At 57.9% G+C, this 12,547-nt stretch overlaps 1 protein-coding gene across 4 annotated transcripts in view; it reads right to left on the reverse strand.

The window, feature by feature from the left end:
- LINGO1 (leucine rich repeat and Ig domain containing 1) overlaps nt 1-12,547 on the reverse strand; it is a 152,648-nt gene that overhangs the window by 12,737 nt on the left and 127,364 nt on the right. Inside the window, exon 1 of one of the 4 annotated variants that reach the window (XM_050309232.1) lies at nt 3,744-3,901. The exons of the other annotated variants lie outside the window; for them this stretch is intronic. Within the exon in view, the coding sequence (XP_050165189.1) occupies nt 3,744-3,749 (6 nt within the window). The 5' untranslated portion in view covers nt 3,750-3,901. Of the gene's footprint in view, nt 1-3,743; nt 3,902-12,547 lie in introns of those variants that run through there. 4 annotated transcript variants of the gene reach the window in all.

Consider the following 12,547-nt stretch of genomic DNA (forward strand, 5'->3'; position numbering starts at 1 on the left):
CAATTGCCTGGGTCAGGCTGACAATTAACACTGCTCAGACACGGCCACCCCTGTGACCCGGCTGTCTCCTGGCTCACAGTGACAAGAGGGCAGAGGCCACACGGTGCTGCTGACAGGGAAAGCACTGGGAAGGGTGTTTGTCCCCTGCCCAGTGGGACAGCCAGCCCCGTCCCCAGATACCCCTTTCTGTCTCTGTATCACACATGCCCTGACATTGTCCACCAGGCTGCAGGTTCAAACAGCCACCAGCACTGGCTGTGAGTGAGGCATGTACCCAGGCAGCTGGGACACATGGCAGAGGCACAGGGACCTTTATCCCTGCAACCATTCCCTGCCATAAGCTCCAACTTTCACTCCCCCAGATGGAGAAAGGGGAAAAAACTGACTCAGAAGGAAATTGAGGCCGCAGCCTTCTGTTGCTTCCTCCCTTCATTTTTGTTGGGTTGTTTGATTTGAGTTAAGCATTTGTAGCCCTTTTCTCTCTCATCTCAGCCCTCCCTGCTACCTGACAGGCTCTTCTGGCACTTTTCCCACCAAAAGCCATTCCTTGCTGATTCAGTGCACGGGGTGGATGGACAGGCAAACCCTCGCCCTCACCAAGCTATGCCTCGACCTGCACCTCTGGCTGTGCCCTCTGAACCACCAGCAGGGTGGCCAGCGGTGAATGTGGGGACACTGAGCTCACATTAGCCTCGTGCCAGGGCAGGAGAGTCCATATGAGCCAGTGACACCACTGACATCCATATCAGGGCCAGCACCGCTCCATCACGCAGCTCAAGGCACCACGAGCCCAAGGGCTGGCAGGACTCAGCTCAGGTGACGCGGAAAAGTGTCTTTCCAGCAGTTTTCACACCTGAAGCTTCACAACGGAGTTGGTGGAGTTGTGTTTTCCACACGGACATTCACAGAGATGTGCCCATTTCCAACCCTGCCTCGAGGGGATGGGGTCCCACCTCCAGCCCTGACACAGCCAGCCGTCGTCCAACACACCTCAATCAAACCCCAGCAGGTTCTGTTGTGTTTTATAACTCAACAACCGTAATTACTCTATAATTGGGATGTTATCATAAAGTGATTTATCAATTCCTGAAATAAAACCTCAAGTTGGAGGATTTTATACTTGTTACATACATGGAACGGCACAAACTTCAGCAGCACTACAGTGGCTGTGTTAAGCAGGACACTAAAGGAATCAGAAGTCCTTCAGTGATGCTGTTAACCTTCCAGTGATAGGAAACAGTGGTAATTAGAGGTATCAGAGAGTAATTACGTTACAGGTGTAGAGTAACTGCAGTACATTACAGTGTTGCAGCAGTATAGCCATTTGTTTAGTAATTAATTCCTCCACAAAAGGGCCTGGAAAACCTGACTCTTCCCTAGGAGCTGTGCACTCAGCTCCCCCAGTCACTTCCTGCCCATTCTGGGAGACCCAGTGAGAGCTGGGGCTGCCTGAGCGCTGGCATGGGCGGGTGCTATTCAGAAAACTATCCGCAGGAAGATGTGGAGGCTTTAGCCCAGGGGCACATTTCTCTCTCAGCCTTGCTCATCCGCTGAGAGCTGTAGAGACCCTCTCTCCTTCAGGGCATTCAGTGATCCAGCGTCTCAGCACACGGGTTCCAGGAAGGAGCCAGGAGCAGCAGGTGAGAAGGCACAATCAGCCCAGACATCTCAACTCCCTGAGTCCCAGCCCACCCTGCTGGGACGGTCAGAGAGCTGAGTGGGGCTTCAGCAGGAACCAGGGGCCGAGGGGAACGGATGGGGAGGAAGGTGGGGGAAGAAAGGTTTAGTGATGCTGGCGTGGGGCTGGGGTAGATGCTGTTGGGATGAGCATGGGCTGGGATCTCTGGCGATGGGCTGGGAATAGCTGCCTTTGGGGTGGGGTTGGGCTCGGAGAGCTGCCTTTGGGGTGGGGATGGGCTGGGATAGCTGTGGTGAGCTAGGGGATGGGCTGGGATAGCTGTTGTGGGGTGGGGATGGGCTGGGCAACCCCAGTACAGTCCATGCAGCTCCCATGCCAGGGGGAATGGCGGGAGGCACAGCCACACCGCTGCTTCACAGCCATCTCCGGCAGGAATGAAGGTCAGGTCAGGGCTGCTGCAAGTGTCAGAGCAGCCAGGAGAGGGTTAAGACTGGCAGAAGGGCTGGGATGGGGCTGTGAAAGGGATATCATTGCAGAGCCAGAGCTGGGCTCTGGAAGGTGGTTCAGAGGAAGGGGAGATGGAGGGAGAAGGACATCCATGGAGTGGGGCTGTTCCTGGGAATGCCTGAACTGCTCTGTCCCATGCTCCCCCCTCGAGCCGAGACCCCGGAGAGCAGCGGGGCTGTCACACCGATCCCCTGCTGCGGGAAGAGTCGCTTGGTGGAAAGGGCGTTTGCTGGGAAGGACCGTGGACGCCGACTGCTGTTCTGGCAGCTGGGGTAGGGACAGGTGGAGAGAGGCAGCAGAGCCTCAGCGACGCCAACCAGCCCAAGCAGACCCGATCCGACCAGTGCCCACGCTCGCCCACTGTCCCTCCCGCCTCATGCAAATCGCTTTCACGGCACCAACACTCCAATTCTTTCTCAGAGATGGCACATCCAGCACCTGGAGCGAGGCGTGCCTTTTCCCTTCACTTGGGCTATTTATACATCCAAGGCGCAAGGTGAAAAATCCAATAACCTACGCACGGTATCGGAGAGCAACAAGCTCTGGCACTGCCCGGGAGGGCTCCCAGAGCCCTTCGGCCAGCAGGTTCCCGGTCATCCTCGAAATCCCCACTTGCCCTGCGAAGCGCCTTTAACATTAACCCCTTCTTTTTTTCTGCCAGACACAAACTCAGGGCTGAGCCCACGCCGGCAGCCTAACCCTGCCCAGCATCTCCAGTTCTCTGGGCTGGCTCCTGGCTCTGGGTTGTGGGGCTGAGCCCAGCCAGGGGGACCCTTCAGTGCCCCCAGAGCCCTCCCAGACCCTCAGCTATACGGTAATAACTCCCCACGGCCCCGACTCACTTAATTCCAGGACTGGGGCGCTGGTGATGGCGGGGTGAGCCCCTGCCCTGAAAAATACCACCCTCCCCTGCACCGCGCCATGGCTCCTGCCTCCAGCCTGGTCGCTCAGGGCTGGAGAGCTCTCCCTGCCCGTCTTTAACCCTTAGTGCCTCTGTCTTCGGGATGGGCAGAAGGACGATTCCTGCTTTCGAGTTAAACCTTGCTGGCAGGGCACAGCCAGCATCAGGCTGATCCCTGCTTCCCAGCCAGTCCTGGCAGGCAGCGCTCTCCCGGCTATCGATACCCTACCTGAACATGGCATCTGCTCCAGGCCGGCCAATTCACCCGGGAACTACCGGGAGAGGAGGGAGATGCTCCCCATCAAGATGCAGCCCCAGCCCCTCCCTGGGATCCTGGCCCCGCACCCCGGCCCCGCCCGGCTCGGAGCTCCCGCAGGGGCTGCGCCGAGGCTGCGGGAACGGTGCGGGGGTGCGGGGAAGGGATGGCCAGAAGGAAGTGCCCGGGCAGAGCGGGGCGGGCAGGCGGCAGGTCCGCACCGGCGGGGCTGGAGGGCGGCAGTGCCCAGGACACACGGCCTCCCCCGGACTCCTCTACACCCCAGGGGCACGCACCAAGTTCCCAGCCCCGCGCCCCCCGCACCGGCGCGGGTCCGGCCCCGGGGCAGCGCCGTCCCGGGGCCACGGAGCACCCCCAGCGTCCCGCCCCGCCGGTCCCGCCAGCCCCGGCGCCCCGCTCCGGTTCCCCGCCCCGCTTACCCGCATCTCATCCTCGCCGGCGATCTCCTTCGGTCAGAAATGGCATCTCCCCCGGCCCCCCCCGCCAAACCTCCACCTGCAGTAGCGCAGCTCCCCCTCTCCGCAGCGACAACACGAGCGGCGGCGCTCCCGGGGCCGGGCCGCCCCCCAGCCCCGCGCCCGGGGGAGGGAGGGAAGGAGGGAGGGCCGGGCCGGGCACGGGGCCCCGCCGGGGCCGCCCTAGGGCCGCACGGCCGGCGGATGCCTGCCCTCCGCGCCCGGGCGGCCGGCGGCGCTGCGGGGCGGCGGCATCGCCCCCGCGGCAGGGCGGGCTGGCTCGGCCCGGGCTCCGCACGCCCGCTCCGCCGGCCGGGTCTGCCGCGGCGGGGCCGGGCTGGGCGCTGCCGGCCCCCGCCTCCCCTCCGGGAGGAGCCGCCGGCGGGCGCGGGGCGGTGCGCGGAGCGGCGGGCACGGCAGCGGCGGGCACGGCCGGTCCCTCCTCCCGCCGCCCCCGCTCGGCGCGGGGGGTGCGGGTCCCCGGGGCTGCGGGGCGGGGGGAGCGAGGCTGGCTCCCCCGCAAACCGGAGCCGCTCCGTGGCTGGTGGCCCCCGCAGCCCCCGCCCCGCCGCCGCCGGTGCAGCCTCGCTGCCCGCAGAGGACGGACCAGCGCAGCACCGCCCGGCACCGTCGCGTCGGTGCCCAGCCCAGCCCTGCCCGCCGAAGGACGGTGCCAGGCTACCCTGGGGATTCCGGAGGGTCCGTCCTACAGCAGCTGCCTCAGCACAGCGTATCGCTCCTCTTTTCTCACTGTCCCCTAACCCCGGCGCATGAAAGGGAAGAAGCGACACGGGCTAGGGGTACACCTTTGAGGAATGAAATCTGGGACCTGGTGATCCCAAAGGCCCCCTCAGAGGCTTGGCAGATGCTGATCTGGTGGCATCTCATTTAGGACTAAGTGCACGACTTCCCAAGCGCTGCCCACCATTTCACCCTCTCCATAATGGACACTCTTTGTCGAGCAGCATTAGATTTGCCCAGCATTGGCTCTTCCAGCTGAGTCTGATTCTCTATCAGTAATGGACACAAACTTTGCTTCTAATGTGCACTTCCCCTTCCTGCTTCCTCTCAGCAGGGCTCTCCTGGGGTGCTCTGTCCTGCTTCTACCCATCTGTCCCAGGCTACCAGCCAAGGTGGACCCAAGGCATGAGCACCAGGACCCTCTGCACTGTCACAAGCTGGGGCCAGGAGTCCCTTCATTGGATCCCATGCGCTGCATCCCATGTGCCTTCCCTTGGCCAGCTCTTTCAGCCGGTGGGAGCTTTTGAGAAAGACAATGACGGCTTGGCCTTCCTCCACCAACCATTTAGCCATGCCCAGGGGTGGAGATTCCCATGCAGAGCATCCCTCTGGGCAGGCCTCCCTTCCTTCCTCCCTCCTGCGAAAGCAGAGCAGTTTGCTTGCCCCAGGCTTCTCCTGTGCGATGGCCTCCCCTGTGAGGAGGCCAGTGGGCAGCACACCTGAGCTGAGCCAAACGCCCCACGTGCCTGCTGTGGAGCACAGGGGTGGCCTTCCGAGCTCATGTCCTTGCAGTGGGCTACTGAGCAAGCCCTGGGCAGCATGAGCCCCTCCTGGCACTCAGGCAGAGGCTGCTGCCTCCCTGGAGCCCTGTTATCCTCCTGCTTGGCACAGGCAAGCTTCTGAGCGGAGCAGGAATAAACAAAGGGTGCGCTTGCCAGCTGAGGGCTGAATCACTCCAGCTCTCTGCTCCCGCTCCTGCCCACTCCTAGGCTCCCATAGGCACAGACCCTGGCTCGGCTGGGAGAGTGGGTGCCCATCAGGTGTGTAGCCCTGCATGGGCTTGGGCACAGGATCCTTTTGGCAAAAACCAGAGTGGGGTGGGAATGCATGTGTGTGTGCACACACTCTGCTCCTGCCATCAAGGAAACCCAACCTGGCCCCTCTCAGTGGTCCTCAGACCTTTACTCAGTGCAGATCGATTCCTCTTATTATTATGGCTATGGCAGGGATGCCATCGATGTTAATAGCATTTCACAAATACAGACAAAGCTGGCAATCTGAAGGCAGCCAGGAAAAACAAACAGAGGAGGACAAAAGACAGGCTAAGAGCCGTTTTTAATGCTTCCCCCCCACCATTAAAGCCCCATGCAGGGCACCACATATTCAATAATAACACTCTGGAATAATTCCTGGCATTGTCTGGTGTGAGAGAGGGGAAATTTCACCTCAGCCCTTCCACAACGGCATGGCAAGTACGCCACGCACGCAGCACTGGTGGCATGTGAGAGCGATGCTATGCGCTGCCTGGAAGCAGGGGGCCTTCCAAGACCGTCTTTCCCATTTCAGCTCTGACAGCCACCCCGGCCACCCCACCCTGCGAGCGAGGCGAGTGGCAGAGGATGGACTGAGTGTCCTGGGTGCAGAAGCAGGGATGAGTTTCTGGGCTAATATGGTATCCATGCCCATCACTGCTATAGAACAGCCCTGGTTTGCTCTGACAGCTACAGTGTACATTTTTAGGCCAGCAGTGAGGTGAGGCGATGGGGAGGATGGGGAGTGCAGGGAGAAGAAAGCATCGTTTAACAGCCACTCTCCTCGCTGGAGCACCAAGGCCCTTACCCACAGTGCCAAAGTGAAAGAGAAGCCAGTAAAACCAACCACCTCCCCCGAGGAGCAGCACTTCCATCTGGGCTTTTCTCTCTCTAACTCTTGCTCCACCTCATGGGCAACACTTCCTCATCCCAGCAAGCCCCAAGGACAAAGCAAACCTTGGACAAAGGCAGATCCTGGCAGCAATGAACCCTGTTGGTCCCTGTAGGAGGAACTGCGCTGGCGCCTGCTCAGAAGCCCCAAAGGTTCCCATGTTTCTGCATTTACTGACCCGTCATGACCAGTGAACTTATTGTTAAGGTCCCTGAGGTGTTGTAGCACGGGTGACAGAGCACTGGGGACAGCCAGAAGCACACAGCCAAACCTCCCTGGGAGTACCATTCCCTCCTGTCTCCACTGACAGCTGGTAGCTATGTGCAGCTGCCAGCTTTGCAGCAGACATGCCTTTTTTCCCCCCTCCCATCACCTTTACTGGCCTCACCCATGCTGTAGAGACCAACTCCAGCTGCTGTGGGTCAAACCCTCAGCTGGGTCAACCTCCATTTCGAGGCATGAAGTGACTCAAAGCGCCCTGGCCCTCCAGGTGTGACTATCCCTTGCTGACCTCTGTGCAGCCCCAGGGTGCAGAGGACACCGCAGAGCAGCTCAGCTCACAAGCCCTCAATGAACATGTTCCTCTTTAAAACCTGCAGGGAATGGCAAGAACATTTGGGTGTCCATCTGCAAGGGCTTGTCTCTCAGCCAGATGCTCCAGCTCTTTGCCACTGCCATCCTCAGATGAAAACGGGCTGTGGCAGATGGTTCCCTTCTGTTGGCAGGAGGCAGGAGTTTATCCCTGCTCTCAGCTCCCTCCTGGAGAGGAGGCACCTGCACACTGCATGAGGGACCGAGCATCCCTCCTGGGCAGTGGGGAGTGGACCTGCCCCTTAATGGGGCAAGCTGGGACATGCTCGTCTCCTTTGGTTTCAGTGCACGTGTCCAGGAATCCCACAAAAGGTCCAGAAAGGGCTGAGCTGGCAGGAGGGAGGTGGATTTTAATTACTCCCATTATTATTATTATCGTTCCTTTTCTCTCAGATTTTCACACTTTTGTCTTAACAAGCTGAACTGAGAAAATACATGCAAATGCCAGGCAGAGATAAGATGTACCACACCTTGAAGTACTGCCAGCACTGGCTCTGGGAACGCCAGATTGGCTGGCTGCCCCTCCAGCCTCCTCCCTTTGCCATCAAGGACAGGGGGAGGATCTGTGCCCACTCTGCCCCTCTGTGCATCTGGAGAGGAAGGCACCTCACATTTCCCCTACGTTCCACCAGCAACCAGCTCCTCGATCCTGCCTGGTAGGACCCCAACCAGTCCTTGGAGAAGGCAGTGTAACCTTCTGGTTGCTTGGGACAGGCATGCATACAGACCTCCCCTGCCCTCCTCAGTGCTGCTGCCATCAGAACCTGTTCCTGAGGGTGGCTGTTCCACTGGGCCCCTGCAGACGCAGTCAGGGAGAAATGTGCTCCCAGATCACGTTCTTCCTTGGAGGTGGTGACATTTCAGGGTGTGTGGGGGGAGTGGGACGAAGAGGCAAGGCAGGATATTCTTGCTCCCCCATCCCCACAGCCATCTGGATGTGTACTGATGCCTCCTCACAGCAGGCTGAGTCAGTCCAGTGGCTTCTCATTATCAGCTGGAGGGAGTCCAAATTCTGCATTGTACGGCTGCTCCTCAGTGAAACTGAGGATCATTATCAAGTATTATCATCATGGTTTCTCTCTCTACTGTATTGTACTTCTCCCTGCCCTGGTCAGCTGATTGATTTGGAGTAGAATGATCCAAAAATTTTTTGATCACCAGCCGTCCCTTTGGGACAGTTGTGGCTGGAGCCACTCAACGTCACCCTTGACACGGGCTGGGTCTGTGCAGACCACAGAGGGGATCCCACCACTGTTCCCATCACAGCCTCGCTTGCTGCAGGCTGCAGGTGTGCAAGATGAGCACATCTCCAGACGTCTCTGTCCAGCTGAAAGTGAGATGAGAGGTAGGAGATGCCTTGCTCATGCCTTGCCCATCTCAAACCATGACATGACCTCCATGATGCTCTGGAGAACAGGCATAAAGCAGAGAAAGAAGCCTTTCCATAGGCCCCCTCACGCAGGTGCTGCTGAAGATTGGGATGAGCTGTTGGTGCACAGGGGCTGCCCCAGTTCAGCTCACCCAGGTCACTGCCAAGGTGAGCAGTTTGAGTGACCCATTTGAGTTCAGGGTGTGGAAATTAGGCCTTACTACGCAATGTTCTGCCGTGGAGAGAGGCCACATGTCCCCATCTCAACCCGATTCTAGTGCTGATAGCTCGACTGCTCTGTCAAGCAGCCCAAACATGTGGCATGAAGGGCTGAGGGAAAAGGCTCCATTAAGTTCTTAAGCTCATTGACACATATACAGAAGGTACTAATAATATCAAGCACCTCAGTGTCTATTGTAGCCCACGTCCAGGACATGAAAGATAATTTCTGGGACAAGGAAGTTATGACAGTGACATCTTTTTAACAGCTTGGTGTAAGAATAGGAGCTGCACAACGGGACAAAGAGCAATGATTAAAGATTTTGGCATAAAGGAGAGAGGGCTTGGTGCGCGCCGTGAGTGTGGAGGACATAAGAGTTGTGTCAAATGCCAGCACTGAAAAAGCAAAGGCTGTGTTGGCCACGGAGGATGTGGAGGTGGTGTGGGAGCCATCCCGCTGGGGCTGACTCACAGATGGCTTGGCAACTAACAGAAAGGGGTCAGGGCGCCTGGAGGGGATGAAATGGGCTCCTCACCTTAATGTTTAAAAGAAGTTTGACCCCTTCCTAGTGCGGCAGGCAAAGATGAGCATGACTTAGCTGGGGCTGCAGCCAGCCCAGCAAGCAGCACAGGGAAAGGTGATGAAGAAGAGCAGGGGAGGGAGCCAAGCTGCACTGCAGGCTGGGCAGAGACCAGGGAGAAAACACATCGGATCAGGGAAGGGGAAGGCTGGCGTGGGGCAGGGCAAGGAGGGAGCTCTGCTCCCTGAAGGCCACAGCCAGAGAAGCAGAAGGGGCAGCAGAGCAAGCACCCGGACACTCTCAGGGTGTAATTATTACTAATGCCCTCAGTGTTTCTTTGCACACATACGTGCTCCCCTAATGTACACTGCACATGTAAACAGTCTCCTAGTGACATTTGCACGCCCAATTACATCTGCATATAATTGATTTACATGCACAGTTGGAGAGTGTTTAAAACACTGGAGCCTGCTTTGCTCTTTCCTACGGCCACATCCCCAAACCCAGGCTGGAGGAAAAGCACCTCATGCTGGGGCCAAAGCCTGTCCCAGTCCCGCCCTGTGGCGGTGTGCAGGGAGAGCCTGGCAGTGGCACATGCCGAGTGGGATGGGCTCACAGCTGTGCCCTCTCCTGCAGCTCTGTCATCGTCAGCAACCCCAAACCCGACCCCAAATCCAGCCATAGCATTTGCTGTTTGCTCAGCTCCTGTTATAAGTGACTGGAGCCTTTCCAAAAAGGATTAAAAGCGGGGAGTGAGAAACATAAAAGCTCATGTAATTACGTACAAAAAAAAAAAGCCCTTAATAATTTATAGAGGGAGAGGGTAAATATCTTCGTGTGTCATTCAAGTGTAGCTCATTGTCCTGTCTGGCTAATACCCAGCGTGCACGCATCACAGGCTTTATCCAGGAGGCTGTTTTGCCTTTAATACCTTTCATAAATTATTGAATTTATAAAGAGGAAAGCAGGTGTCATGTCACTCCTATAAACAGCTCGTTAGTTAAAACTAACGAAGGTGGGGAGCAACAGTTTCCTCCTGGCTTGTCTGTCTCCCCTCTCGCAGGCTCTGCTGTCACCTGTGATGCAGCACAGCGCCTGAGCTGGGGCAGGGCAATGGCATTTGCCTAAAACAACCTGGCAGCAGATAGTGGCCTGAGGCAACCCTACCCTCTGGCTTTCTGAGATCTGCTTGTGCCCTCCGTAGAGGCTTGGGAGGGGTGAGGATGGAGGTGTGGAGAGGATTCTTGGCTTCATCCCCAGCTTGCCTGATGCAGCATCATCACCTTCATGTCACCTGTGGCCCTCTGGGTACAGCAAAGGGACATATCAGCTCCTGGGGGTACCTGAGGATGCTCTGAGCACTCTGCCCCCATCAGGAGGGCAAGCATGAAGGTGGACCCTGAGGGCAGGACAGGCAGGAGGTAAAGATCTCTGTGGCAGGAGGGTTAAGTACAGACCAATCTCTGCCAGGAGGGTCCTCTCATCGCAACACCCACGTTTGTCCCATTTCCAGCAGCACAGGGCCAGGATGCTCAGCCCAACGGCTGCTCTTGAGTGCAGGGGATGTGGTTTCAGGCTGGCTGGGGGAAGCACAGCATCTCCCTGGTGTTTTTTTTGCTGAGTGAGGCAGGGTGTTAGAGGCCACCTCTAAAAACAGCAGGGATGTGACTGAGTCAGGCAGCACGTGCCTACGCAAGGGAGTCAGCCCGAGCACCCACGCACAGGAAAGCCAGAGTGCGAGCTGCCCACACAGCCTCCGCTGGGCAGCCGGTCCCCCTGCCAGGCTGTGCCCCACACCCCTGCGCTGCGGGATGAGCTGCTCGGGGAGCAGCTGGTTCGGAGGCTCTGCTTTTGCTTTCACACCCAGAAGAGAGTCACTGAACTTCCCCACCACCACCACCACACACACACACACCCTCTCCAAATATAATACATATGCATTAAAGAAACATCTACAGAAAGGGGAGCCATCAGAAGTATTTTAAACAGTTTTGAGCTAGTGCCAAATCCGGGTGAATAATCTGCAACGCAAAGGACCCACGTGGAAAACGTTGCCGGCAGTGCCAGCATCCCGACGGGCACAGCACGGAGAGGGGTATGCACGGAGCAACCCAAGCTGCAGCTGCCAGCAGCGAGGCACGTCTGAGCCACATGATGAATGTTGGCCCCTGAAGAAGACCCAGCAGGGCCTTGCGGGCACGGGAAGAGGGAACTCAAAACTATTGATAATCAATTAACTCCTTCAATTACTGCAGCTTAATGAGGTAGCACCAAGTCAGCTCTAATGAACATCAGTTTAATAGAGGCGGTTCCTCGGGCGCTGGTATTTGACTCAATCTTTACAAGGTAGGGAACACTGCAAAAGTATCAAGCAATTAGTGTCACTTAATGAACATCCACTCCCTGCTCTCTGCAGCACGAGGTGTCCTTGACCCCCGGAGAGCAGGGAAGTCCTGCCCTGAGCCCAGCTGGTCCCGGGTGCACTGGCCCACCAGCACCAGGATGGCCTGGGAGGCAGCTCTGCCACCACAGCTCTGCTGGCAGCACAGAGCTCGTTTATCCTGGCAGAGCACACGGTTCCTGGGGATGCTGCCGGATGCACTAGCTGCTGTAAGATGAAGCGAATGTCACCGGGCCTGGCTCTTCCCTAGAGGCAGCTATTTTTAGGGTTTTTTTTGGTGATGACAGCGTAAGTGCCAAAACAAATGTCATTGCCCGCTGGCCCCGGTGCCTCCCTAGAAACCTGCTGGGTTCCCTGTAGCGCAGGGGAAGGAAGGGGGGAGTGGGGGAGGGATGCTGCTCCCCCCCCAGCAAAGCACTGTCCCTAACACAAGCCTGTCACAGGGGAGCTGTGCCAGGACCCCCACTGCACCCCTATGCCACAGCTGCAAGCAGGGGAAGCCTGGTGGAGGAGAGCATGGCTGTCCCTGCTTAGCAGGATACCGCTGATCCAGAGCTGGTGGGGGGGGTATCCCCCAGAAAGCCGGGATCCCAGAGGCGCCATTCCCTTGGAAGGCTGCACCTTTTCGGGGAGGATTTACATACTAAGGAGCCTCCGGTGGAGTAAAGACAACCAGACATCTCTTTTGGGTCTCAAAGCCAAAGGCTGTAATCTACTGATCAGGTAAGAACACAGCAAATGTGGAGCTGGGAAGGAGGGGGAGCCTCTGGCTCCGGGCAGCACTCCCCACTCCACAGCAAGGGCCCCACAGGAAAGGCCCCCAGCACCCCATCAGCACCTGCCAAACCAGCTTCCAGGGGAAGGGACCCCTTGCTCTCTTGGCACTGAACCCCAAAATCCCGCTGCACTGGGTCTTCCAGGGGCAATCCTGCTGCAGAGAGGCCCTTCCAGCATCTAAACCTCCATGGGCAGAGGCTGCTAGGGCCTTGCCTTTACCCAGAGT

Source organism: Myiozetetes cayanensis, unplaced genomic scaffold (assembly GCF_022539395.1).
Source record: "Myiozetetes cayanensis isolate MyiCay16 unplaced genomic scaffold, myiCay2020 scf14, whole genome shotgun sequence".
NCBI classification, from domain to species: domain Eukaryota; kingdom Metazoa; phylum Chordata; class Aves; order Passeriformes; family Tyrannidae; genus Myiozetetes; species Myiozetetes cayanensis.